This window comes from Trachurus japonicus, chromosome 15, assembly GCF_045865225.1.
Source record: "Trachurus japonicus isolate A0001 chromosome 15, Traja_1.0".
In the NCBI taxonomy this organism is placed as follows: Eukaryota; Metazoa; Chordata; class Actinopteri; order Carangiformes; family Carangidae; genus Trachurus; species Trachurus japonicus.
Window position 1 is genome coordinate 27468417 of NC_140921.1, and position 23016 is coordinate 27491432.

The 23016-nt window shown below is 42.1% G+C and overlaps 1 protein-coding gene across 4 annotated transcripts in view; it reads left to right on the forward strand.

The window, feature by feature from the left end:
* Positions 1–23016, forward strand: part of hspa12a (heat shock protein family A (Hsp70) member 12A) — a 53856-nt gene that overhangs the window by 12335 nt on the left and 18505 nt on the right. For 2 of the 4 annotated variants that reach the window (XM_085800845.1, XM_085800843.1), the window contains exons 2-6: positions 5657–5733; positions 7667–7794; positions 17067–17253; positions 18983–19087; positions 19228–19344. In XM_085800845.1, coding sequence (XP_085656971.1) covers positions 5657–5733; positions 7667–7794; positions 17067–17253; positions 18983–19087; positions 19228–19344 — 614 coding nt within the window. The remainder of the gene's footprint in view (positions 1–5656; positions 5734–7666; positions 7795–17066; positions 17254–18982; positions 19088–19227; positions 19345–23016) is intronic. The other 2 variants (XM_085800846.1, XM_085800844.1) reach the window with 1 other exon arrangement.

Consider the following 23016-nt stretch of genomic DNA (forward strand, 5'->3'; position numbering starts at 1 on the left):
CTAACACTGTCACGCAAACTTGTGCTCCCACCACACACTGACTAAGCATATGTGTTTGTGTTGAAAAAACTGGTCGGGGACTCGGACTATGACTGGCCCCCCAAAAACCATCTGGAGTATGGTATGGTTCACACAGTTTTGTGGTGTTACAGTCTTAATGCTCCACACAGATCAGTTACAGACTCTCTGATGATGAGCACCAACCACAGAATGTGTCAGAAAACACAAGTGCACATTACTGCTGTTCAACTTGCATTGTATTCAGTTGAATTTCTAGAACTGCTCATTGCCATACATGCAAAACAATCAGGAGTCCTAAATGTTGGATTCTTTCTTGTAGCTAGGAACTACTTTATTCTTGTTTTTGTTGTGGACTGTGGACTGAACTGGACCTTGATTTGCATATGAAGACTGGAGGTGGGTGTGGGCAATCTACCATGAGTTGTAAGCGAGGGGAGAACGTGTGGCTGAGACTGACTGGTTGAGATTGTGCTGAGATATGATTGGTCGCCTGAAACACTTGCTATACTTGTAGTCTTTTGATAATATGGCATTTTGTTCACAGTTCCTTCTGCTTTTTTCTCTCTGATCAGACTTTTGCTCTCACTGTGGGATTTGTGGTGAAGCTGCCAGCGCTCTCTTTCTCTCTCTCACTTGGGTTTTTCTAACACGTGTCCTCATTGGCTGTCGTTCAGTACGACAAATGTTTGATCTGGTTCCCGCCGACATGATGGGAAATAACAAAACTGAATGAGCAGCAGTGATGGGGGGACCATTATGGGCTGTGTGGCCTGGTCAACTGCGCCTCTTTCCCTTTTGTTTCTCTTACTCCTTTTACCGATCTCTCTCTCTCTCTCTTTCTTCCTATGTCGCTGTGATGTTTATTTTTTTCCTACCGGCCCTCAGTGTGTTGTAGCCTATCTGGGAGAAGTCCTGGACTCAAGAACTGATGTCAAAGATGACTCTAAATACTGATAATAGCTTTTTAACATGTTTGCCTGTTGTGAAATGTTTGAATAGTGACCTGGTCAGAGTCTTTACATGCACTCTTGGGGTTCATGCTTCTATGAAGAAAGCTGTGTTGAATACAGCCTTTCAAAATAACTGCATACAAAAAATAAGGTCACTGATAGACTGGCTAATCATGTTCATGGTCTGATAATTCATAGTCCAATAATTGTCTTTAGAAGAATAAGTTTTATTTTAGGTGCTGCTCATAAATTAAACTTTTGTTTTGATAAATTTCACAGTCAGACTCGGCTTGTTAACATGTGACTGAACAGCCAAGTCTGAAACTTAAAGAGGAACTATGCAAGTCTGGTCTCTCCTCCTCTGTGTCTCTAACCCTCCTCTTGGCCGTGTGCATTTGTTTTGAATGCTGCTCTCTGATTGGTCCATCACTGCGTTCTACGGCCCGTTATTTCTGTATAATGACCGTCGTCAAGTATAACAGACCGTTGCTAGGGACGCTGCTCTGATCAGCGCAGGACAGAGAAGAGAAACTATGCAGGATATTTACCTTGTGTTTCATTTTTCAGCTTCAGACTAATATTGATGTTAGATAAATGACTTGTAACTTGTTACAGGGAGAGTGGAGGCTCCTTCCACATCCTGGCTGGAAACCAAACCTGCGATCAGAGCCCCTGACCCGGTGTCACAACTCCTCTCGTTTTGGTGGCACCAACACACAAATGCACCCCGTAACCCGTAATCTCTTGTTTATGACGGATACGACTACACAAAATATACACATCTTAACACGTGTGTTTTAATCCATCGATCCACTGATTGATTATCAAAGGCTTCAAATGCACGACTGGGAGGAGGCTCAGCAATACAGCAGATGTGACCAGTCTTGCAGATTCCCTAAATGATGCAATTAAAAATCGATAAAAGTCGTACTTTGATCAACATTATGTTTCAAATTAATTATTTTACTCGTAAACCGTGTAATAAGTTCCATACAACCTGTCGGGGTTTATTTCTCCATAACAACCTCCGAACTATACATTATCCCTTACTTATCATATACGTTACCATGTGTATGCTTGTGTAGTCTTATCTGTCATAAACAAGAGATTACGTGTTAGGAGGCGCGTTTGTGTGGTGGTGCCGTGGAGACGAGAGCTGGGACACCGGGTCGGAGGCTCTGATCTTACATGGTTGGTTTTCAGCCAAGAGACTCTACTGTAGGTGGAAGGCAGAGAACCTCCATTCTCCCTGGAACAAGTTACAAGTCATTGATTTAACCATCACTATTACTCCAAAGCTGTTCAATCAAGGTAAAAATGTAGCGAGATGAAAATCTTGCATAGTTCCTCTTTACATTTAGCACCCTTGCAAGAAATTTACATTGACCAGATCAGCAAATTAATTCTCCCCATCTGGAAAATTCTCAAAGTAATGAGTTGAACTGGAACTGACACTTGTTGTGACTTCTATTGTAACAAACTCATAACTAGGGTTGCAAAGGGGCGGAAAATTTCCAGTAAATTTCTGTTAAATTTCCAGAAACTTTCCATGGGAAGTTAAGCTGGGGAATTTTGGAAATATTCCAAATTGGAAACTTCCCATGGGAATTATGGGAATTTATAGGAATTGTTGGGAATTTATGGGAATTAACTGGAAATTGGGGGTAATTTAAACAAACTGTATCATATTCAAACATAAATGTAAATTTTGTTTTGTCATAAGCAGACATCCATGCAAAATAATACAAAAACCTGACATTTCAACAGACTTATTTGTGAGTAGAACTTTATCAAGTTTAAATTCTTGTATGAACAATCAATTATTTTACTGAACAAAAACATGAATGTTGAGTAAAATATTACTAATTATTTTTTAAGGGCCAACCTTCAATTTTGTAAATTTTGGATTTATTCCCGTTTATTTCCATATATTCCTGTTAATTCCCATATATTCCCGTTAATTCCCATGGAAAGTGTCCAACTTTGAAAATTCCCGGAATTTTGCACCCCTACTCATAACCTGATGAGTTAATCATTATCACCATCATCTACTTGGTTCTTAAAAGACGGTAGGGGCCAAATGTATTCAGTCATGCTGTGTCTCTGTGTCTTGTAGAGGAATTTCAGGTGAATCCCACAGCTTTCAGTGACTGACTGAAATGCATGTGACATAAAGTAAATGAGCTGCAGCATAAGCAGCGTACACAGTATTGATTTGTATAAGTTCATCTCTCTCTCTCTCTCTCTGTGTTTTCTGTATGGAGTTGAAAGTCGTCGTTCACCGCACATTGCTGCCTGTTCAGAGAGCAGATAAAAATGGCTTACCCAAAGCGCAGTAATACAGCACTTGAGATACTATTTACAACAAGAGCAATCACTTTACTTCTCTAATCGTGATTTGATTTTTATGGCCATTGTGGGGAATAAAAAGTCAAGGTTGTAAAGGTGATTTTGAGAGTGGGCTACTGGGGCCGTGGAAAGACGGGCTGCATGGTGGTGAGATGAGGTCTAGCCACAGGTGGTCTGTAATTCTGCACCGTAATTGCCTGGCAAAGTGTATTATGGGTCTTCAGACCACTCATCCACTCCGTAGGGGTGGACGAGAAAAAAGGATGAGTGAAGCGGAAAAATAGGATGGATAACATGATGTCCCGTCGCGAGACAATTCTGCCAGACACTTAAAATACGTCGAGGGAGTATTATTATTGTGTGGATTCAAAGAAGGCTCTCTCTGAACACTATTCAGCCAGACTAATGAAAATGATGGTGGCAAATGGAGCGATAATCTCCAATTCAATTCAAGTGTTATTGTGGTTTAAAGACAGGTGTGACAGATGTTTTCTGCTGTTTGAATTGAGTGGACGTCGTCAGTCTGCAGCTTTTCAACAGGAGAGGAGGCGTTTTTACCGGCTGCCTCTTCTTCCCAGAGCTCAGGGACAGAACCTCTGGAGTCATTTTAGCGTCCAGGGTCCAGTTCTAGGTCACACACCCACAATAGCTCCAAAGTGTTGTCGCTCTCTTTTAGATACCATCCAGAAAGCTCGTCATAAAAACCTCCGCTCAGCTTCAGAGAGCAAACTGAGGCTCAGGAACGTGTCCAGCCACTTGATCGATCAGCTTCCTTCACAGCCGGCATCTATTTTCAGAACTGATTGAATCGTTTTTTAAACTAAAAGGTCACATGTTCCCTGGTTTCAGCCAATATTAATAATAAAATGAATATTTTGGGGGTTTTGGTTAAATAAAGATGAGATGAAGATATCACTTTGACTTTGAACTTTGAATTTGTGAATGTTGTGAGTATAGGAAAGTACTGTGATACAACTAGATAAGAGTTCAATCTATTAGCCAGATGTTTCTCAAACATCAACAGTGACTAGAGCTGGTCATATCCAGCTACACTTGTTCCTTATACAACATGAGTAATGGTCACGTACTGTTTTGCTTCTTCTCAGTAGAGAAACGTGTTATATGAACTGTTGATTAAAGTAGGCGAACACAACAAATGGACTTGCAGAAACTCACATTGAAATTAAAGCTTTATGAACATTTCTGGAGTTGGAATCCTCCATTAACCAGTAACCCATATTAACCAGATACCTAAACCACCTCAAGATGAAGGAGCAGCAGCTCTATCTCTCTGTAGATCTGAGCTCCTCACTCTTTAGTCTTTTACAGACACAGATATTTTACTCCATTTAATCTCCTCTCATCTCGACTACAGCAACGTCCTCTTCACTTGGGTCAACCAAAAATCTATGAATCAGCTCCAACTCTTTCAATGAGACGCAGAGAAGTAAAGTAACCTCAGTGCACTGGCTCCCAGTATGTTCAGTAGCTCTCCATGGCCTCTTAGTTGCATCCAAACCAGTTGTAGCGCAAGGTCACGGGACAGAGGTCTGACAGAGTGATCTCAGAATCAATTTGTTAAAAACTCTTCTTAAAAAACCTTCTATCAAAGAGCTAGCTTCATTGACTGTCTACATGATGTGCTAAAACACGGTCATCACTGTAGCTTGTCTTAATGACCTTTGGTGATTGATATAGATTAACTGGCCATTAACTGTCTGTGTCCTTAGTTTGTCCTTGTATTATAATAGCTTTAATAAAAGCGGAACAAGTATGCTACATTTTTACCTTAATTAAACAGCTTTGGACTAATTGTGATGGTTTAATAAATGTTTTAACTTGTTATGAGGGGGAATGAAGGCTCTTCCACATGCCTGTCACTTATTGCTTCTTTTGACTGAAAAACAACTTTGCCAGATCGGGGCTGCCGGCCCGGTGTCCCTGCTCTCGTCTCTGCACACCGTGACATAAACGTGCCCCATAAACTGTAATCTCTTGTTTATGACCGATAAGACTACACAAAGACGTTGTAACATCGTATATAATATATAGCCTAACGTTATCTACCGCTCTATTGATTGCTTTCTTGCTGGCTTCCTTGTAGACAAATGCACATGGCTGGGAGGAGGGTTGGCAAAACAGTGGAAAAGCGACCAGACTTACATAGTTCCTCTTTAAAAATGATCATGTCATTGACTAAACTTTGGTGACTACTTGGTTTTGTTTGCACTAAACAGCATGTTCTTTGTGTTGGACCTAATCTCAGCCTACACACACCAGAATCAAAGCCAGTGAGTGATGCTGAACTGAATGTGTTTTTGTTTCTTCCTCTACAGATTCGATGGCAAATCCTTCTCCAGCAAAGAGCATGGGTGACCCTGGGATCACTCCACTGTCTCCTTCACACATTCAGGTGAGTCAGCTCTCTCATTTCTGTGCTATTGTTAGTCCGTGGCTGTTCTGTCTTTCATTGGGTATAGGACGTGTTTGATCTGCGGTCGGGGGAGAATTCTCTAGTTTTTAACGGTAGTCATGGTTCTCTCTCTAGTTAGTGATGGACTGTGTCACTACTTCCAGGTATTATATTTGATCTACAGCAGAGTCAGTTCTTCTCTAGTGTGATGAAGCAGAGCTAGGCTGCTCACTGTTTATACGTCTGCTCCTTGTTTCCTCTTCCTCTCTCTTGTAGATATGACCTCAGTGTTTGTTCCTGTGTGTGTTGAACACACGCACACACACAATTAATCAAATTTTATTTCCCATTATAATTTTCAGTTCAGTAAATTTGTTGTGTCAGTAAGTCATCATGTTAAGTAATTGTAATCTGAATATGCTGAAAATGCTCTAATTGAGCAGCTCTATGATCTGGTTGGATTTTTTTCTTTATGCTTGCTTTTGTGTTCTGATCTGGAAATTTTTTCTAAATGAGCGGATTGGAAACAGAGTCTATTAAACATACAAAAAAGCCAGAACTTCCTATTATTCATCATTAGCAGAAGAAAACAAGAACAAGGCCAGGATTCTGTTCAGCATCACAGACAGAGTGACAGACAGTCAGCTTTGTTCCTTTGACCGTCAGTAACAGTGATTTAAAGAGCCTTTCAGTTCTGGTTCTGGAGACAGCCATTACATTTAATCAGGCTTAAAACTGTCCTCTGTAATAAGGCTTATAGTTAGTAATGCATTATGTCAGTCCCCACAGATATAAGACAAGGATATTTGTGTGAGAGAGATAATAATAATGATTGGTCAAATGATAAGAATAGCCTACATTTACTAGTTCTTAACAGGGACTTTTGATTCAAGAGATGCTTGCAGTGGGGCGTCGTTTAGCTCAGTTGATAGAGGAGGCGCCCGATATGCAGAGGATATAGTCCTCACTGCAGCCGGCCCTGTATCGAATCCCGACTCAGGCAGCCCTTTGCTGCATGTCATTCCCCCTCTCTCTGCCCCCCGTTTTCTGTCTCTCTCTCGACTGTGCTGTCAATTAAAGGGATACTACAACATTTTTTTTCGTATCTTGCCTCATTCCCGAGTCCATGACAAGCAGATAGACACCATCCTTTCGACTGTGTGTGCAGTAACAAGGGAGAGCCTGTATCGCCCGTAATTAGCTTAGCTCAAAAGCTGGAAGTGCATAGGTAGTGTTAGCCTGCCTCCACCTAACATCATCAGAGAAACTCTTCAGCAACGGAAACCGTCTTAGAGCTGACAAAACTCTCCGGTAAGGCATCTTGAGCGGTCAAATGCCGGTATGATTGGTCAAAACAAAGGGTTCAAGCTAAGACGGTTTATTTTGGTTCAAGCTACATCGAGGGTCTCGCCTAAAAATGTCGATAAAGTGATATATTACAGAGTTTAGAGCTAAAATGAAATCAGGATCAGCTTCTGATGCTGATTTCGGCTTGGGTAGGAGGCAGGCTAACACTACCTATGTACTTCCAGTGTTTGAGCTAAGCTAATTAGCGGTGCGCCAGCTCTCCCTTGTTACTGCATGCACAGTCGAAAGGATGGTGTCTATCTGCTTGTCATGGACTCGGGAGTGAGGCAAGACACGAAAAAAAAATGTTGGCGTATCCCTTTAAAGGCGAAAAAAGCCCCAAAAATATACAAAAGAAAGAGATGCTGGGAGTGTTCTATAATGAAAAAAATAAAGAGCATTATGAAATAAATTCGGAGAATACATTTTAAAAAAAGAAAAGAAGAAAGCTTCTGTGCCTGTTTTCATGTGTTTGTTGAAAAACCTGACAGTAGAAGATCTGAGAGCCTGTGACAGATTATAAAACAGAGAATCTGCTATCTGATCTCATGTTCCGATCCTGTCAAACTGTGTCCTCTGTCCGTAGCAGACTGACACAGACCAGGTGGAGACACAGCCGTCTTTCGTGGTGGTGGTCGCCATTGACTTTGGCACGACATCCAGCGGTTATGCGTACGCCTTCACCAAGGAGCCGGAGTGTATCCACACCATGAGGTGAGCCAATGAGGGATGAGGGACGACACTGACAGATAGCCACTCACTTTCTCTTCACTGCTTCTGTGTGTGTGCTCCTTAACTGCATGTGATGATGTCACTCCTTGCAGTTGTGTGTCCTCAGTCAGAACAGAAAGACAAACTCCACTGGCAGTAGAAATGGCTCAATCGGCTTTTATTAGTAGGTCATGATGTCATTAATGCCAGTAAATATATAGAACAAACAGGATTATTGCTTTGAGTCATTTGTTGCTTTGTCAGATAATTTCCTTTTCATGTTGATGACTGTATGACTCTATAATGACATTGTGGTGCCAGCTTAATACATTTCATGTCCCACTACTGACACTAATCCATTATCTGCTGAGGTGTTGAGAGCAGCACTTGAGCCTCTACAGTGTGAAATTCTTCTTTGTGCTCTTGGTCGACATTTTTGTGAATTGAATTTAGCACAAACGGAGAGCAGGAGGCCCTGCCAGGCAGCCTGCTGGTGTGGGCGTCATTTATGCACCACCATGGAAAGGTGCAACAAAACATCAAAGGTGTATTGTGGGTGTTACACTGTGCTTCCAGTTTCTGGATAGTGCATGCCCAGCAGGAGTCAGCCAACTTGTCACCATAGGAACAGAAGTTACATAACCTTAAAAATGAGCCATAAGCCTCAATTGCCATCATGACAGTGCTCGAGGACTTAAACAATTAGCACTACACCTGTTATGAGATAAATATGAAATATATCCCAAACGACCTTTAAGGATATTTTTTTTAATTGAGGATCAATTTAAAATTTGTTTCGTGAGCCCAATCTTGAGATATTTTTGAAATGATCATGTGTTTCCTGATGTGTTGGGGTCAGTTATCATCAGTTCTTCTCTGACATTTGAAATGTTTCTTCTATAAAAAGAGATTTGGAGATCATGTTGATATTATCAATGATGGGAATAACGGAGTTTAAAATAACAGCATTACTAACGGTGCTACTTTTTTCAGTAACAAGTAATCAAAAGTTACTGTTTTCCCCGTTACAACACCGTTATGACAATAACATTTACAAGAGTTACTTGACTCAAGAAGTCCCATCAGAAAAGAATACACCCATTTAAGTCTAGGACATTATACAGTCCCTCCAGGATTTCGCGGGCTTTTTTTGTGATTGTTGCGGCCTAAAATGCCTGATTTTGCGGCCACATTTTGAAAAAACTGCGGTGCATGTTGCGATGTTTTAAGCGCTTTTGTTGCGATTAAATTGCGGGAGACAGCGAAAGTTGCAAAAAAAAAAGTTGCCGTTTTGTTTTGAATAATCAAAAATCAAAGGAAAATTGAAAATTTTGAATTGTAACAAAATAATGTGAGGTCCTGTTATACCAGCAATTTTCCACTTGTTAAGAAAGGCACAGGAAAATTACATAGAGTTGAAAGTTGTTTTACTTTTAAAGGTGTACAGAAATGGCCGTTTGTCCTGTTTGTCGCGCCGAGTTGTCACGAGCTGCAACACGAGTTTACCCAAGTAAGGAAAACGAATTTGATTGGTCGTTATCGAGCGGGCGGGATATTCAAAGCTTGGGGCAAGACCGAGCTCTGTGTGTGTGTGCGTGTCTCAGACGTTTGAATGACGGATTATGGATCCAATATCAGTGGCTGGTGAATCGTGTACAGGCTGACGTATAATCTGTGCGCCTGCATTATCCAATGCGGAAAAAAAAATACACACTTTCATCCCGGATTTACTCAAAAATAGAATTTTGCACAAAGTTTGGCCTACATCGTCTGAAAGATGAGTTATCACATTAATTTTATGATCCAGAGTGGGCTCAAATTCAGTTTTCTTTTCTGTACACCTTTAATTAAAATGTCTGTTTTAAAATCGTGGTAAAAGAACTGTTTTAAAATGCCATTAACACAGTCTAGTCTTTGAATAAAAAGGGGAGGGTGACTACTCAAGTCCAGGGCCAGGGCCTTAGAATGGGGTAAGGGGCACCTGGCCGCCGGCTGCTCTGCTCCGGCCCTGCAGTGGCGCACTCACTGGATTCCCCCTCAGCGAGTGCTGCGGGGTTGACACAGCCTCGGATGGTCAACCAGGACAACTCACACACTCAACACGTTCATCTCAGCTTGTGTTCCTTTACTTATCACTTTGTGTACGTTGTATCAAGTTTCTTGCCGTCAGCCCAGCCACGCTGTTCCTCCGTGGACTCACTTTCAACCACCGCTCCGCCGAGACTCGCACTCTCTGCTGTGTAACTCGCGGAAAGCACAGACAATTGGTCCAATTTGCGGAAAAGTTGCGTTGATTGAACAAAATTGAAAGATCGCAAAAATTCGCGGGGATTGGCTGAATTTGTGTTAATTGTTGCGATCGCAACATCGCGAATTCCTGGAGGGACTGATTATACTGTTGTATACACATTATTTTCAGTTCATCAACTGGTCGGAAAAAGCCGTTTATCTGGAACTAACCGACTCACTAGTACTCACTCAGTGCAGGCTACGCGACACACCGTATCACTCCGCCTATCAGCTGGTTAGAACAGCGGCATGCGGAAGAGGCAAAGTGATACAGAGCATCGTGGAGCCTGTCTGTGTGGATGAATACTGAGTGAGTTGGTTAGTGCAGTAGTTAGATAAACGGGGGTTAGGGAGGGAAGCCAAGTCATTTAACATATTTGAGCATTTTATAAAACAGTAATGCAAAAGTTACTTTCCTTGTAATGAATTACTTGTGTCATGTAGTAACTCTGTTACTAACTCAGTTACTTTTTGGGGAAAGTAACTAGTAACTGTGACTAATTACTTTTTCAAGGTAACGTGCCCAACACTGTTCAAAATATAATATATTATGGTTAAATGAAGGTGTTAAGCGTTGATCTGTCTTGTGCTGAGATCGCTAAGCAGTGAAAAGAAGCAGGATTAGAAGCCTCAGGTCAGCTCTGCCTCCCTCAGTACCAGGCTCCACAGGGATTAACAACACCACAGACTGACAGGTGTTCCAGTCCACCAGCCGTGTGAGATGCTTCACATTCCTGGCATTAGAGTTCAAAACTGCACATTTCATAATGGTGTAATCCATATGTCCAGGGCTGTAAGATAAGACAAAAAAAAACTCACACACTCATTTTTTATTTGGATTTTTTTTTCATTTAATTTAGATGAGGTGACTTTTGTTTGATCTTTTATCAAACAAAATGTTTCAGAATCAGAAAACCTTTATTGTCCCCTGCAAAAAGCCGTGGAAATTCTTCTTTGACGTGAGATGTGCATAGAATAAAAAAAACATCAGTTAAAAACACAGTTTAATGTAGAACAAACACATACAAGCTAAAGCTGTATAGTCAAACAACATTCAATGAGCAAACACAAACCTCTAGTAGACCTTTAAAGTCTGCACTAGGGCTGGGCGATAAACCGAAAATTTATCGATATCGAAATTTACGACGATAACCGACGTCATTTTGCCCAGGTCGGTAAATTCGGTTTTAAAAAAAGAAGAAAAAAAAAGAAACAAAATAAAAGTCGTTTTTGTCTTTTATGGCTGTGTGTGTAGGTAGGCTGTGTTCATGTCCCTTTAAGAGCCGTACTACTGTTCAGCGTGTGTAGTCACGTGACTCCACCCCATCCAGTCTGTAACAGGAGGGGACAGAGCCGGTGACACACCGGCAGCAGCGCGGCGAGCGCGCTCATCTGTACTGAGACTGTTGTTTTTTTTCACACACACACTAGAGCAATGAGAAAACACCTCGCTGAAATGTCGGATTAAAAACGTGTAGCGTCGGTCGCCACCGTCACGTGATTTTGTCAACAGACCAGCGTGAAGGGAGTGACAAGAGATTAGACAGAAACGGACATGTGGCGTTAAATTTATGGCCTGAAATAACCACGCTGACGTTCTTTATGGCTAAACAGAGCGCCGTCCAGCGGGCCGAGGCACTTGAAGAAGTTTACAAAGTGACGGTAGATTATTACTGTGCGTCTGCTCCGACCCCATTATGAAATATTGGCGGCGATAATTAAGAAGCAGCGGCAGCCACAACTAAATGTAGCGAGAACGTTCAAAAGTTGAAGCCTGGGGCTGCTGAGGTAGTCATCTGGTTGAGGAGGAAGAGCAGCTTGTTCCAAAAAGAATAGTAGTTATCGTCCATTTATCGTTATTGAGGCAAACTGAACAATATATCGTGATATTGATTTTAGGCCATATCGCCCAGCCCTAGTCTGCACACAGCCACCGTGCTTTTCTGTCAGGAACTGTCATCACCGTGTACTGTGCAATAGAGCCATGTTACCAGAGCAACAAACAGCTTTTTTTTCTCCTTACTATCAGTGTGTTTACTTGCATGTCAAAATCAACATCACTGTGTCGTACCTTGAATATCTCCCCCACTCTCCACACCTGCTGAAGAAGATCAAGCTCTGACCAAAGCCAAACATCTCAGCCTACTGTATATTAACATTGCCACAATTTTACTCAGAAACTCATCTATACGTTTCCTCCTCCTGCTCCTGACCCTGTATTAGTCTGAAAACTCCAGGGTTGTGTAGGACACAGAGACCGAGGCCTTTGTGAATAATGAGGTAAACAGCCGTGGTTGCTTCCTGATTAGATCTCATCAGCCTCGACTAGCAAATGTGAATACATCATGATAATGAACTACAAGTGTTACTGCTGTGACTGATTGAATTGCTAATCAACTACAGAGAGCACAACATGCTTCCACTGGCTTTTAAATGCTCACTCTAAATGATTCCTGCTGTATGTGTCTGTTTTCAGGTGTGTTTGACTGGACAGAGATTGTTTTTGTTAATGTGCTATTTGAAAATTATGATGGTAGGGAGGATATTTGCTCAAGCACCTCCCAAAGACTCTGCCCTGTAGAGGAACCTTAGGGAGGTTAGCTACAAGTTTAATTCCTCCCACCAGTGGGTGTCATACTCACCCCAGAGGTTGCGCTAGACTTTTTCGTCGCCGGTCATTTTGACTGACGGGGTCATAAAAATTCCGTCATAATCTATTTTTACCGGTCACTTTATTTATTTTTTAAAATGATAATAATGCCATATTCAATAGCATTCAATTTTAATTCATGTTTAATTCATATCAAGTCCAAACAAATTGAACAGAGAGAATGCTCCGGAGCAGAGTCTGCGTCAGAGCACATCTAACTGTGGGGTCAGTCAGTGAATGCGGGGGTCACTTTCTGCCACTCAACATCTAAATACAACGTAAATACCTGATGATGACATCAGTTTTCTGTCAACAATCAACATGCTAACCCATGTGTTATACCAAAACATCCAAAGGAGCACGTTTTCACATAGGCACCGCATAGTGCACCGGCGTTAGCTCTCTCTCTCTCTCTCTCTCTCTCTCTCTGTGCCTCTCATCTCTCTTTTACGCACACACGCACGCAGCCATTGCGCATCACTGAAACAACTGAAGCTATAGACCACACAGCCAGATGCAGCACAAATTCAGACAAGACAAAACCCACTCAGCTTTAAGTGTTATAAACAATGCCACGGCGGGCAGAATACATTAAAATAAGGCTTAACGTTACCTTTAGAAGAGTTGTGCGCGGCGAGTGTGTGAAACGGTGATGTCCTACCCCCACCGCTCTACCTGTACCGAGACACACCGCTGTGTAGCTACAGCTACGTAACTTAACAACAGCTGACTACTGTCGGTCCCTCGGACACTGCAGCTGAATCTCGCCCGTTAAATCATTATCGACCGTCATATTTGCACTGACACGACTCCCATCAACATTTAATCCACTTGTAATGTTTGGAGTTTGAATACTGCGGGAAGCTTTCTGTCTTCTTCTCTGTTGTTCTGCACCCCTCTAGACGATGTTTTTTTTTTTTTTTTAAATGAATCATTTTGATGATAAAGTGAAGTTGTAGCCTAGCTATAACCTTTCAGTTTGACAGCAGCACAAAAGAAAAGTCACACAAGGGAAAATATATTCAATAAGAATAGAAACAGAATCTAAAGTAAACAGGATAAAACAGACGCAATACAGAGATAAGACAGTAAGAAAGTGAATTCTATATCTACAGCATGTTGTGCAGTTAGATTTCTGTACAATGCCAAAAACACAGGAACTCTGAGAAACCTGAAGGCCGCGGTTTCTGGACTGGATCAAACAGCAGTCTCTACCCACTATGCTCATTAGCTAAAAGCTGTTTCATCCAGTTTCTACCACATGTCCCAAATTAGTTCACACATCAGATAATCTCCATGACACGACCTCTACATTCCCATCATGCATTTCTCCTTAAGGAACAGAGATAACACTAAATTTAGCTGCATGTGGCAACGAGGGGTTTCGAACCATTTTGCCTTCAACAGCATGTTCCAGGCTCCCGAGCAGTGTCGGTGCAGCTGGTTGAATTCTGCTTCGAGTCAGAGCAGACTCTCACTTTAACCCTGACCCTTTAAGCTGAGACCCTAATAATAGCTGACCTCCATTTGTTCAGGAATACTCTTCTGGCACAATTACCACAAATTACCATTCAGGCTGAGTTCAGATGGCTTTTCTCACAGAGCTGATGGGCCGATGCATTTGAACCTCATGGAAGTGCTGAATGTGACATAGTAGTAAGTCACTTAAAGCGTCTGACAGACGAGTCGTTTGTATTTTCAAGTCAATGAGACTGTTACATAGAGAAGTGGAACCCATCCCCCACTCCCTCTCTCCCCAGGACTGCTCCCTTATTCCTCTCTCACAGCTGTAAGTTGTTTGTCTGTGTGACCAGGACACCAAACCTGGCCCAGTGTTTATTTGATGGCAGATCAAAGCTTCCTGGAAAAGGCAGAAGAAAAGATCAAATTAACAAGTAACTGCTAAATGGCCCCTGGAGGGGCACGTCAGAGGCTCCACAGGCCCCTCGAACAGCAGGGGTCAGCTACCCTGCCTTGACCTGAAGCCCCTGTCTGTCTAAAAGGAAGTTTATACAAAATGTTCTTTTTATTTTTCCAAACAGCAGAGGAGTCCTAAATCACTGTTGGTTCTGTCCACTGTGACTGGACGTATGTTCACTCTGATACACTCTTGTCTCCTAAGGGCCCCCCCCCCCCCGTCCTCCTCACTCCCTCCAGATGAGAAACATTTGTCATCTTCAACTGTTGCAGTGCCATGATTTTATCATTGTTGTTTTTATTTTAATAGGTACATGTGTTTTCTTAACCCTCTGAGGTCGGTGCCATCGTATACAATGGCAGGGGTATTGTTTTACTCTTTCGCGTCTATCTCCAGAATGCTGAATGATAGCGATGTAATTCTTTTTTATTGAAACTGGGACACTTCGGCCTTTACAAAGATCCGTGTTCAATAGGAGACTCCTGTCCCATCACAGGATGGGCCAAAATCCTACAGGAGACCTGTGTGCCTTCACACGATGTGCAAAGGAGTGTTTATTTATCCAGATGGTTGCTCTGTTGCCTTATATGATCTTGATTAACTTAAAATCAGCTGGCAATTGCAATAAATAATGTGTAGATTACCATTTACGCATATCACACAAGCTAAGACCAAGACATGGGATCCTATCACATGGAAGGAGAAAGTTTGTTCACTGCAGGAAACAAGACAAAAATCCTGTGAACACAATGGAAATGTCATGTGTCTCTGCCACGTTGCAGACTCACACTGTTTTCATGCTAGGAGAGTGGGCAGTTTTATGAATAATGTAAATAATATATTTTGTATCATAGTTAGAGCCCTTATTCTTTTCCCTCTAATCCCCAGGACCTCAAAGAACAGTTATATAGTGTCTAAAGAGAAGTTTATAATAATTTTCAGTGTGTTTCCAACAAATGTGTGAAATTTATTTTATGTTTTTGAATTTCCCTTTCTTTTTCTTATATAGCCTTTTCTACATTCATATGACATCACTACAGAATACATTTTCTGAAAGCCCAGATTGTCCTGGAAAAAATATGTCAATACATGATTGTGCTGAGTGCTGAGAGCTGAGGCTTTACAAGCATTAATACACAAGGAGACCAGGCAAGAGAAATACAGTGTGTACAGTTTTGTGTTTCATTGCCCGTTATATGACGAAGCCAGGCAGTTTTTGTTTCAGAAAATGCAAGTTTTGAAGCCTGAGTTGTTTTGGGTTGATGATGAGGTAAAGTTGGAATGGTTCTTCAGAAAAGAAGTCTTTACTATAGCTACTTTTATAGACACTTAAATAAATATAAATTCATTCAATTCATTCATACAGAAGAAAACGCCATAGACCATATAGGGTTAATATATCTGTAACAATGGAAATTCATATGTGATGTTTGACCTGACCTGAGCATCAGGATGACAGATATTTATTCAGGGGCGGGTCTTCCATGGTGGCACAGGGGGGCACCCGCCGCCCCTGCAATCTGATTGGCCACCCTGTGTGCCCCCCAATGGTCATTGACTTGTGGTCAATCACTGTGTAAAGACACTTCTATGTTCACTGTACAGAGCTACAAGCACTAACTTCTGACTAAGGCTCTTAATCAACTCTGTCTAGTAAATAATGAAAAGTTGAGCTCTAATACTGGCTAAGAGGATAAGATATCTTATATTTAGTGTTCTGCTAAGACTTCCTATTTGCAAGATAGAGTTGATTATTGATTGACTATAATTTTAATATTGACAAGTGGAAAATGAAAATGTCATTGGCATCTTCCTTACAATGTGAAAGATTCAATGTGGCCAATCAAAGCAAAATGAAGACAGACAAGACAAGACTGTAAACAGTGTGTAACTGGACAATATAAATATTCAAGACAGCAATCATTTTGTTACTTTTGGTTGCCCCCCCCCCCCCCCCAAATTCACTCTTGTTACCCCCCCACCAGAAAATACTCTGGACCCGCCCCTGTATTTATTCTGTTAGTTGTTTTGGTCCCCCTTCTTCACCGTAAAATACAGCCTGTCTCCACATCATCTTCTTGTTCTTCTGTCTTCAGCTGTTCCTCTCTCTCTCTCTCTCTCTCTCTCTGCTAACAGTAGAAATGTGACTCCAAATTTACCACCAGTGTTTACAACTGCACACATCACTGTGGTTCACTCTGCTGTTGCACATTCAGGAGTTACTGTTGCTTCATTACGGTCTGAATGTGTTTTGTTTCACTCGCTCAGTAACTTTCTAGAAGCTGCTTCACGTGGCTGATCTTCTCTTGTGTTGTTGTCTTAAAGTGACTTTGTGTTGGACACACTCTGGACGCATCACCCAGAGAACATCACACATGTATTGCTTCAGGTGTGGCTGACTGACTTGTCTCCTCGTAGGCGCTGGGAGGGCGGAGACCCCGGTGTCTCCAATCAGAAGACTCCCACCACAATCCTGCTGACTCCAGACAGGAAGTTCCACAGTTTTGGCTACGCAGCTCGTGACTTCTACCACGACCTGGACCCCAGCGAGTCCAAACACTGGCTCTACCTGGAGAAATTCAAAATGAAGCTCCACACCACTGCAGTAAGGACATAGATGCACACAGTGAATACACACACACACACACACACACACACACACACACACACACTGTCAGCAGCACTTTGTCCACTCTTTGTATTTATTGTCAAATCAGGTGCATTTCTGAGTATTACTTCCCATAATGCACTGCAGGACATGATGTAATAATCATGTCTGCTCTGGTGTTTAATTAGACACAAGCCAACAGCATTACAAGACTTTGTTTGAATAAAGTTGTGGGTCAGATAATACCTAGACAGTAAAATGTAATGTCAATGGTGTTCCTCCATGACAAGAAATAATGTCATATAAGTGTAAATTGACCAAGCTAATACTGTATTGTATTTGTATTTATTTTATTTTGATTATAAAAAATCAGGGGACAGTACATATCAATAGACACTTTCATGTAAATATGTAGGATTATATTATCAGCTAATTTCCATCCTTTGTCCCTAGGCAGGTTGATGATTAACATTGTAGTTTATAATACAGAGATATAGCCTACTAATAGTAAAAAGGTAAAGTAAAGGTACTCTGAAGTCTTGTCACACACACACACACACACACACACACACACACACACACTGCAGTTTTCACTAGTGTCGGTGTTTCTGCTCCATTTGATCCGGTTGGTTCTGGTTTCACTCTGCATTAATGCAATGCACCAAAGACCTGTGACATATTGACATCCTGTCCTCATATCTATGTATGCTGCATCTCCCTACACTTGACATTGATTGGTTTATAAACAGGTGCTCATATGATGTAGTCGCCCCACCAAAGCTGTCCTCAAATTAGTTCATTAGCAAAGTAGCCATCTGGGAAAATGAATTAACAAGTTTGTATCAAGTTTGCAAAGATAATTATAATGTTATGGTATTGCTACCAGCAGCGACAACACTAATATACAAGCATAGTTCCGATTCGGGTGAACATACTCATCATGCGGAGGCTCTGTCATCACCGGCAGGAAAGGAGGACGTCTGCAATCTGTGCTGCGAGTTGTGTGTACACTAACGTGTGACAATTGACCAAATAAATAATAAATAAATAATAAATAATAGCACCCTTACCTGTGAGTACTGGTCCCAGTAGAAGGGGCGGGGCAAGCAGTGGCTCATTTGCATTTAAAGGGACAGACACTGAAACCAGCCGTTCTGAACAGGGCTGTTTTGAGAGGATGAAAAGAGCTGTGATGTTTGATCCTTGGGGGATTTTGACCAAAGCATGTCACAGGCATGTCATTAAGACACCTGAGAACAATTTTAATTTGTGGAAAAGGGGCAAATTATTGCTCCTTTAAAGGTTCAAAAGTCCAAACCATGGTTTAGTTTGGTCTGGACGGAGACCACCTCTTTTGGTCACACCAAATTTTGGGTCTTTGGTCCAGACCATGGTCCAAAGGCGCTTTCATACATGTAGATTTGGTTTGGATCAAATGGAAAAGTCTTTAAGTCCAGACCAAGCAAAGTAGGTGTGAAAGCCCTCTAACACAAAGTTGACAATAAGAACAAAACAAAATAAAATAAAAGCATAAACACTCAAGAGCTGATGGGAGTAGAGGAAAGGTCAGGCGTCACCAAAACCATTAGGAATCTTTATCTGGCATTTGAAGTTTACTGAGCAGCGTCACACATCTGCTGTGTGTCAGATACACCCCACCATAATGAATCATGTTGTTTTGTTCTTATTCATTTCTAACCTCAGTGTTTTCTAATTGTGCAATCAGAATCTGTCCATCGACACAGACCTCCACGCAGCCAATGGGAAGCGAGTGAAAGCTCTGGACATCTTTGCATATGCATTGGCCTTCTTTAAGGAGCAAGCCCTGAAGGTAACATACCTGTGTCAGCACTGCTATTATGCATGCACTATATGTTCCTATATTCTAGTTGATATTCTGAAGTTCTGTAGCCCCTGATTAAAAGAAGTGTTTGGACCAATCTGAAGCCGGTCTGTCTGCTCACCCCACAGGAGCTGAGTGATCAGACAGGCGGTGATTTTGACAACAACGATGTGAGATGGGTGATCACGGTTCCTGCCATCTGGAAAATGCCTGCAAAGCAGTTCATGAGGGAAGCTGCATATAAGGTAAGCTTACACGTTTCAGTCACATCTTCAGCAATCAGCTACCTGTCTAATGTTGTCTAGGTCTCCTTTTAGCCGCAAAAACCGCTCTGGCCTGAAGGTCAAGGTGTGCTGTGGTGTTAGCATCAGGTCCTTTGAGTCCTGTAAGTTGGGGGGTGGGCCTTCAGGGGTCTGACCAGCACATCCCACAGACGCTTGCTTGGATTGAGATCCTGAGAATTCAGGGGCCAAGTCAACATCTTGAATTCGTTGTGTTACTCAAAGCATTCCTGAGCCATTATGCTGCTGAAAAGGCCCACTGCCGTTAGGGAATACCGTTTCCATGAAGGAGTGGACTTGGGTCTGCATCAGTGTTTAGGTAAGTGGATGTCGAAGTAACATCCACATGAACGGTAGGACCCGAGAATAGTAGCAGAACGTTGCCCAAAGCCTCATTGTGCCTCAACTGGCTTGTCCTCTTGCATCCTGGTGCCATCCCTTTTTCAGATCACTGAGAAGTCATCACCACCTCTCTATCAGGTGCTAACCTCTGCACACCAGCAACAGGCAACAAGACCTGTAGTTTCAGAGACATTAGCCATGTTTCCATCCAAAGTTAATCGAATTACTGGGAAATGCGCATTAAAAGAAATGTGAATCCTGTGTTTCCATTAACATTACGGACCTTGTCCATGTTGATAACCCCCCCCCCGTCACATTGAACACATTAGTGCGATTTAGCGCACATGTTTATTACCGTCCCAATGCGACCTGTCCATGTACCCGTGAACTGACGAACTGTGTAGTGAAAAGGGTTGCAAAGTAATGGTAACTGGTAGTGGAAACCCTGCTTTACATTGTTTTTTTTTAAGTATATTTTTTTGGCGTTTTTTGCCTTTATTTGATAGCACACAGTAGAGATAGACAGGAAAGGGGGAGGCAGAGAGAGGGGGAACGACACGCAGGAAAGGTCCGCCCGACGCGGGATTCGAACCGGGGACGCCTGCGTTGAGGACTGCAACCTCTACATGGGGCGGCCGCTTTAACCACTGCGCCACGCACCGCCCCCGCCTTACATTGTTTTAACATAGAAAAGAAAAAAAACATCACTCTGAAGGTGTGGGGGCTTTTATTTTGCCGTGGCGGTGCGTCACAATCAATTACATGTAGCGGAAACACTGTTTGTTGTCTTGTGAGTGAACTGCAAACACAGGAACAGTTGGGGTGAAAGTGCGCTACGTCACACTTAATTCGAATACAGCTGTTTCCATCCCTTTCAAATCAATCAAAACCCGGCCATAGCGAGCGTATTACAGTTTGTGCGAATCAGGGGATCTTTGTTCGAATTACGGCGTTTCCATCATAATTTTCCGATGCGATAACATCTAGATGCACATCTAAACACGCTGATGGAAATGTGACTATTGTCACCAAATTGTCTCACAGTTTACAGATTCTTACACTTCCCAGTTTTCTTCCAACACTTTATTTTATGCTACGTTCCAGACAACTCAGAACTCCGAATTTCCCAGTTGAAAACTTTGATTTCCGTCTTCAAAGCGCTCCATGCCAGAATAACCAAAAAACCTGGCGGACCAGGACAAACATTGCTTTCAAAGTGCTTCATGTAAGGCATTAAAACATGACAAAGGGCAAAGAGAAATAACAACGTACATTTGCTGTGTTCCACAACATCAGTAGGTCATCTGTAAACTTAAATAAATATTGTATATTTTATAATGTTTTATCTTATTTTTGTATTAAAAATGTATTTCAATCAATGTTTTACCATTGACAGTGTGGTTCTGCACGGCTGCCGCCATTGTTGTGTAATGTCAGACAACTGATTCTCAAGAAGTCTGGGTAGATATTTACTCCAAGTTTCCTGAGTGGGAGCTCTGACATTAGGTGGTGTTCCAGTTCAGTTATTGAAGTATGAGGTCAGAAAATTATGAGTTCTGAGTTTTCTGGAACGCAGCATTACTGACTAAATGTTCACTTGCTGCTTAATATACCCCACTCACTGACAGCTGCCATTAAAATGAGATAATCACTGTTATTCACCTGTAAGTGCTCATAGTGTTATGGCTGATGAGTGTATAATGTCACAGTCATTCTCACTGTTTCCAGGATCTGTAGTTTGCAAATCACTGATTCCAAGACTTGAGAGAAATAACAACCATATGATTAAAAACAGCTGAAGACGAAACTCAGTATGAATGAGAGTAAAAGAGCTGAATGACAGATGGCCGGTGCCGCTACACACACAGTGCAGTGACGTCCAAATGCCACCACATTAAGGGCGTAAAATGAGAATAACATTCAAAGTTAAAAAGTCGTCCCATTGAAACCCTGTTCTAATGCTTCATGTGTTAAAAATATAAGATGAACTGATGTAGTATAAACTAGAATCACCCAGACCAGTATCAGGTTACACCTCTGTTTATCCAGTCATATAAAATATTAACCATCTGTGTGTGTGTGTGTGTGTGTGTGTGTGTGTGTGTGTGTGTGAGATTGTGGGTCTCTATTTTAACAGTCAAAGCACACTGACTAAGATGCACGGTGCATGTGCAAATCCATTTCTTGTGTTAAGAGTACAAGTGAGGGTTTGTACCATATTTGTAGAAATATACTCAAGGGGCCCTAGTTTCTTGGCGCAGCGCAGGTGGCGCAAGGTAACGCAGCTGGTCTAATGCAAGTTTCGACCAGCGCAGCCTAGCGCAAAGTCAGATTGGAAGATTGGCAGATCGCGCTGCACTGAGATAGGCGTGGCCGCGCAGCAGGGGGAGGCATCACAGATTCAGCTTGGTGTAGTGGAAGTTTTGTGCGAAAATGTCCCGCCGAGGTTGCGCTGAAAGCTCGCCACCTCCAACCAGGTCTACTCTCAGCGCAGGGCGAAGCGCAGCAGGTGCAGTGGAAGTTTGGCTGACTGACCTGCAGTGCACACACGTCACCAAGACCTCACAGGCAGATCTCCACAGTTCCAGACACATTTCAATGCAATAAATATCCACAATAACCACTATTTAATGCAACTAACGGAATCAACACGTGAATTTATATCTATATAGATTGTCCCGTCACATCTGACGTCAGATCAAAGCAGAGATCAAAGGCTGTCGGTGCGTAAAGGAAACTCCACCTGAATTAACACAGCAGGGACGAACTGGCACTGAAAAGCAGCTGTGGATGTCCCAAGCAGGACTGAGGGTGGATGACTGCATGTCGCTGCCGTGTTGAGATACCACTCTGCCCTTGTGATGATCGCTTTATTTATTTATTTACTTATTAATTCATTAGCGCGAGCGACCGCATCACGCAGCCGTAATGAAAAACAAAACATAAATCTTCATCTTAGATCTCTTAGTCCACCACAACAGCCTCGGTATCAGATAGTCAGTATATAGCCTACTACAGTATACTCAGCATCTCTATCACAGAAAAAAAAGAGAAAAAAAGAGACGGACAGAGAGAGAGAGAGAGAGGAGGACAGAGAGAGAGAGAGAGAGAGAGAGAGAGAGAGAGCGTCCTTTACGCTGATTTCATTCCGCATGGTGTTTGTTTATGTTGTGATTAGTGTAGCCTACACCTCTCATCTTGCTTACACAGGGTTTGAATAAATGTGAGTTTCTTTATTAGTTTATTAGTTATTAGTTGTTGTTTCTTACACTGAGCACCGGTTCTCAGTGTATC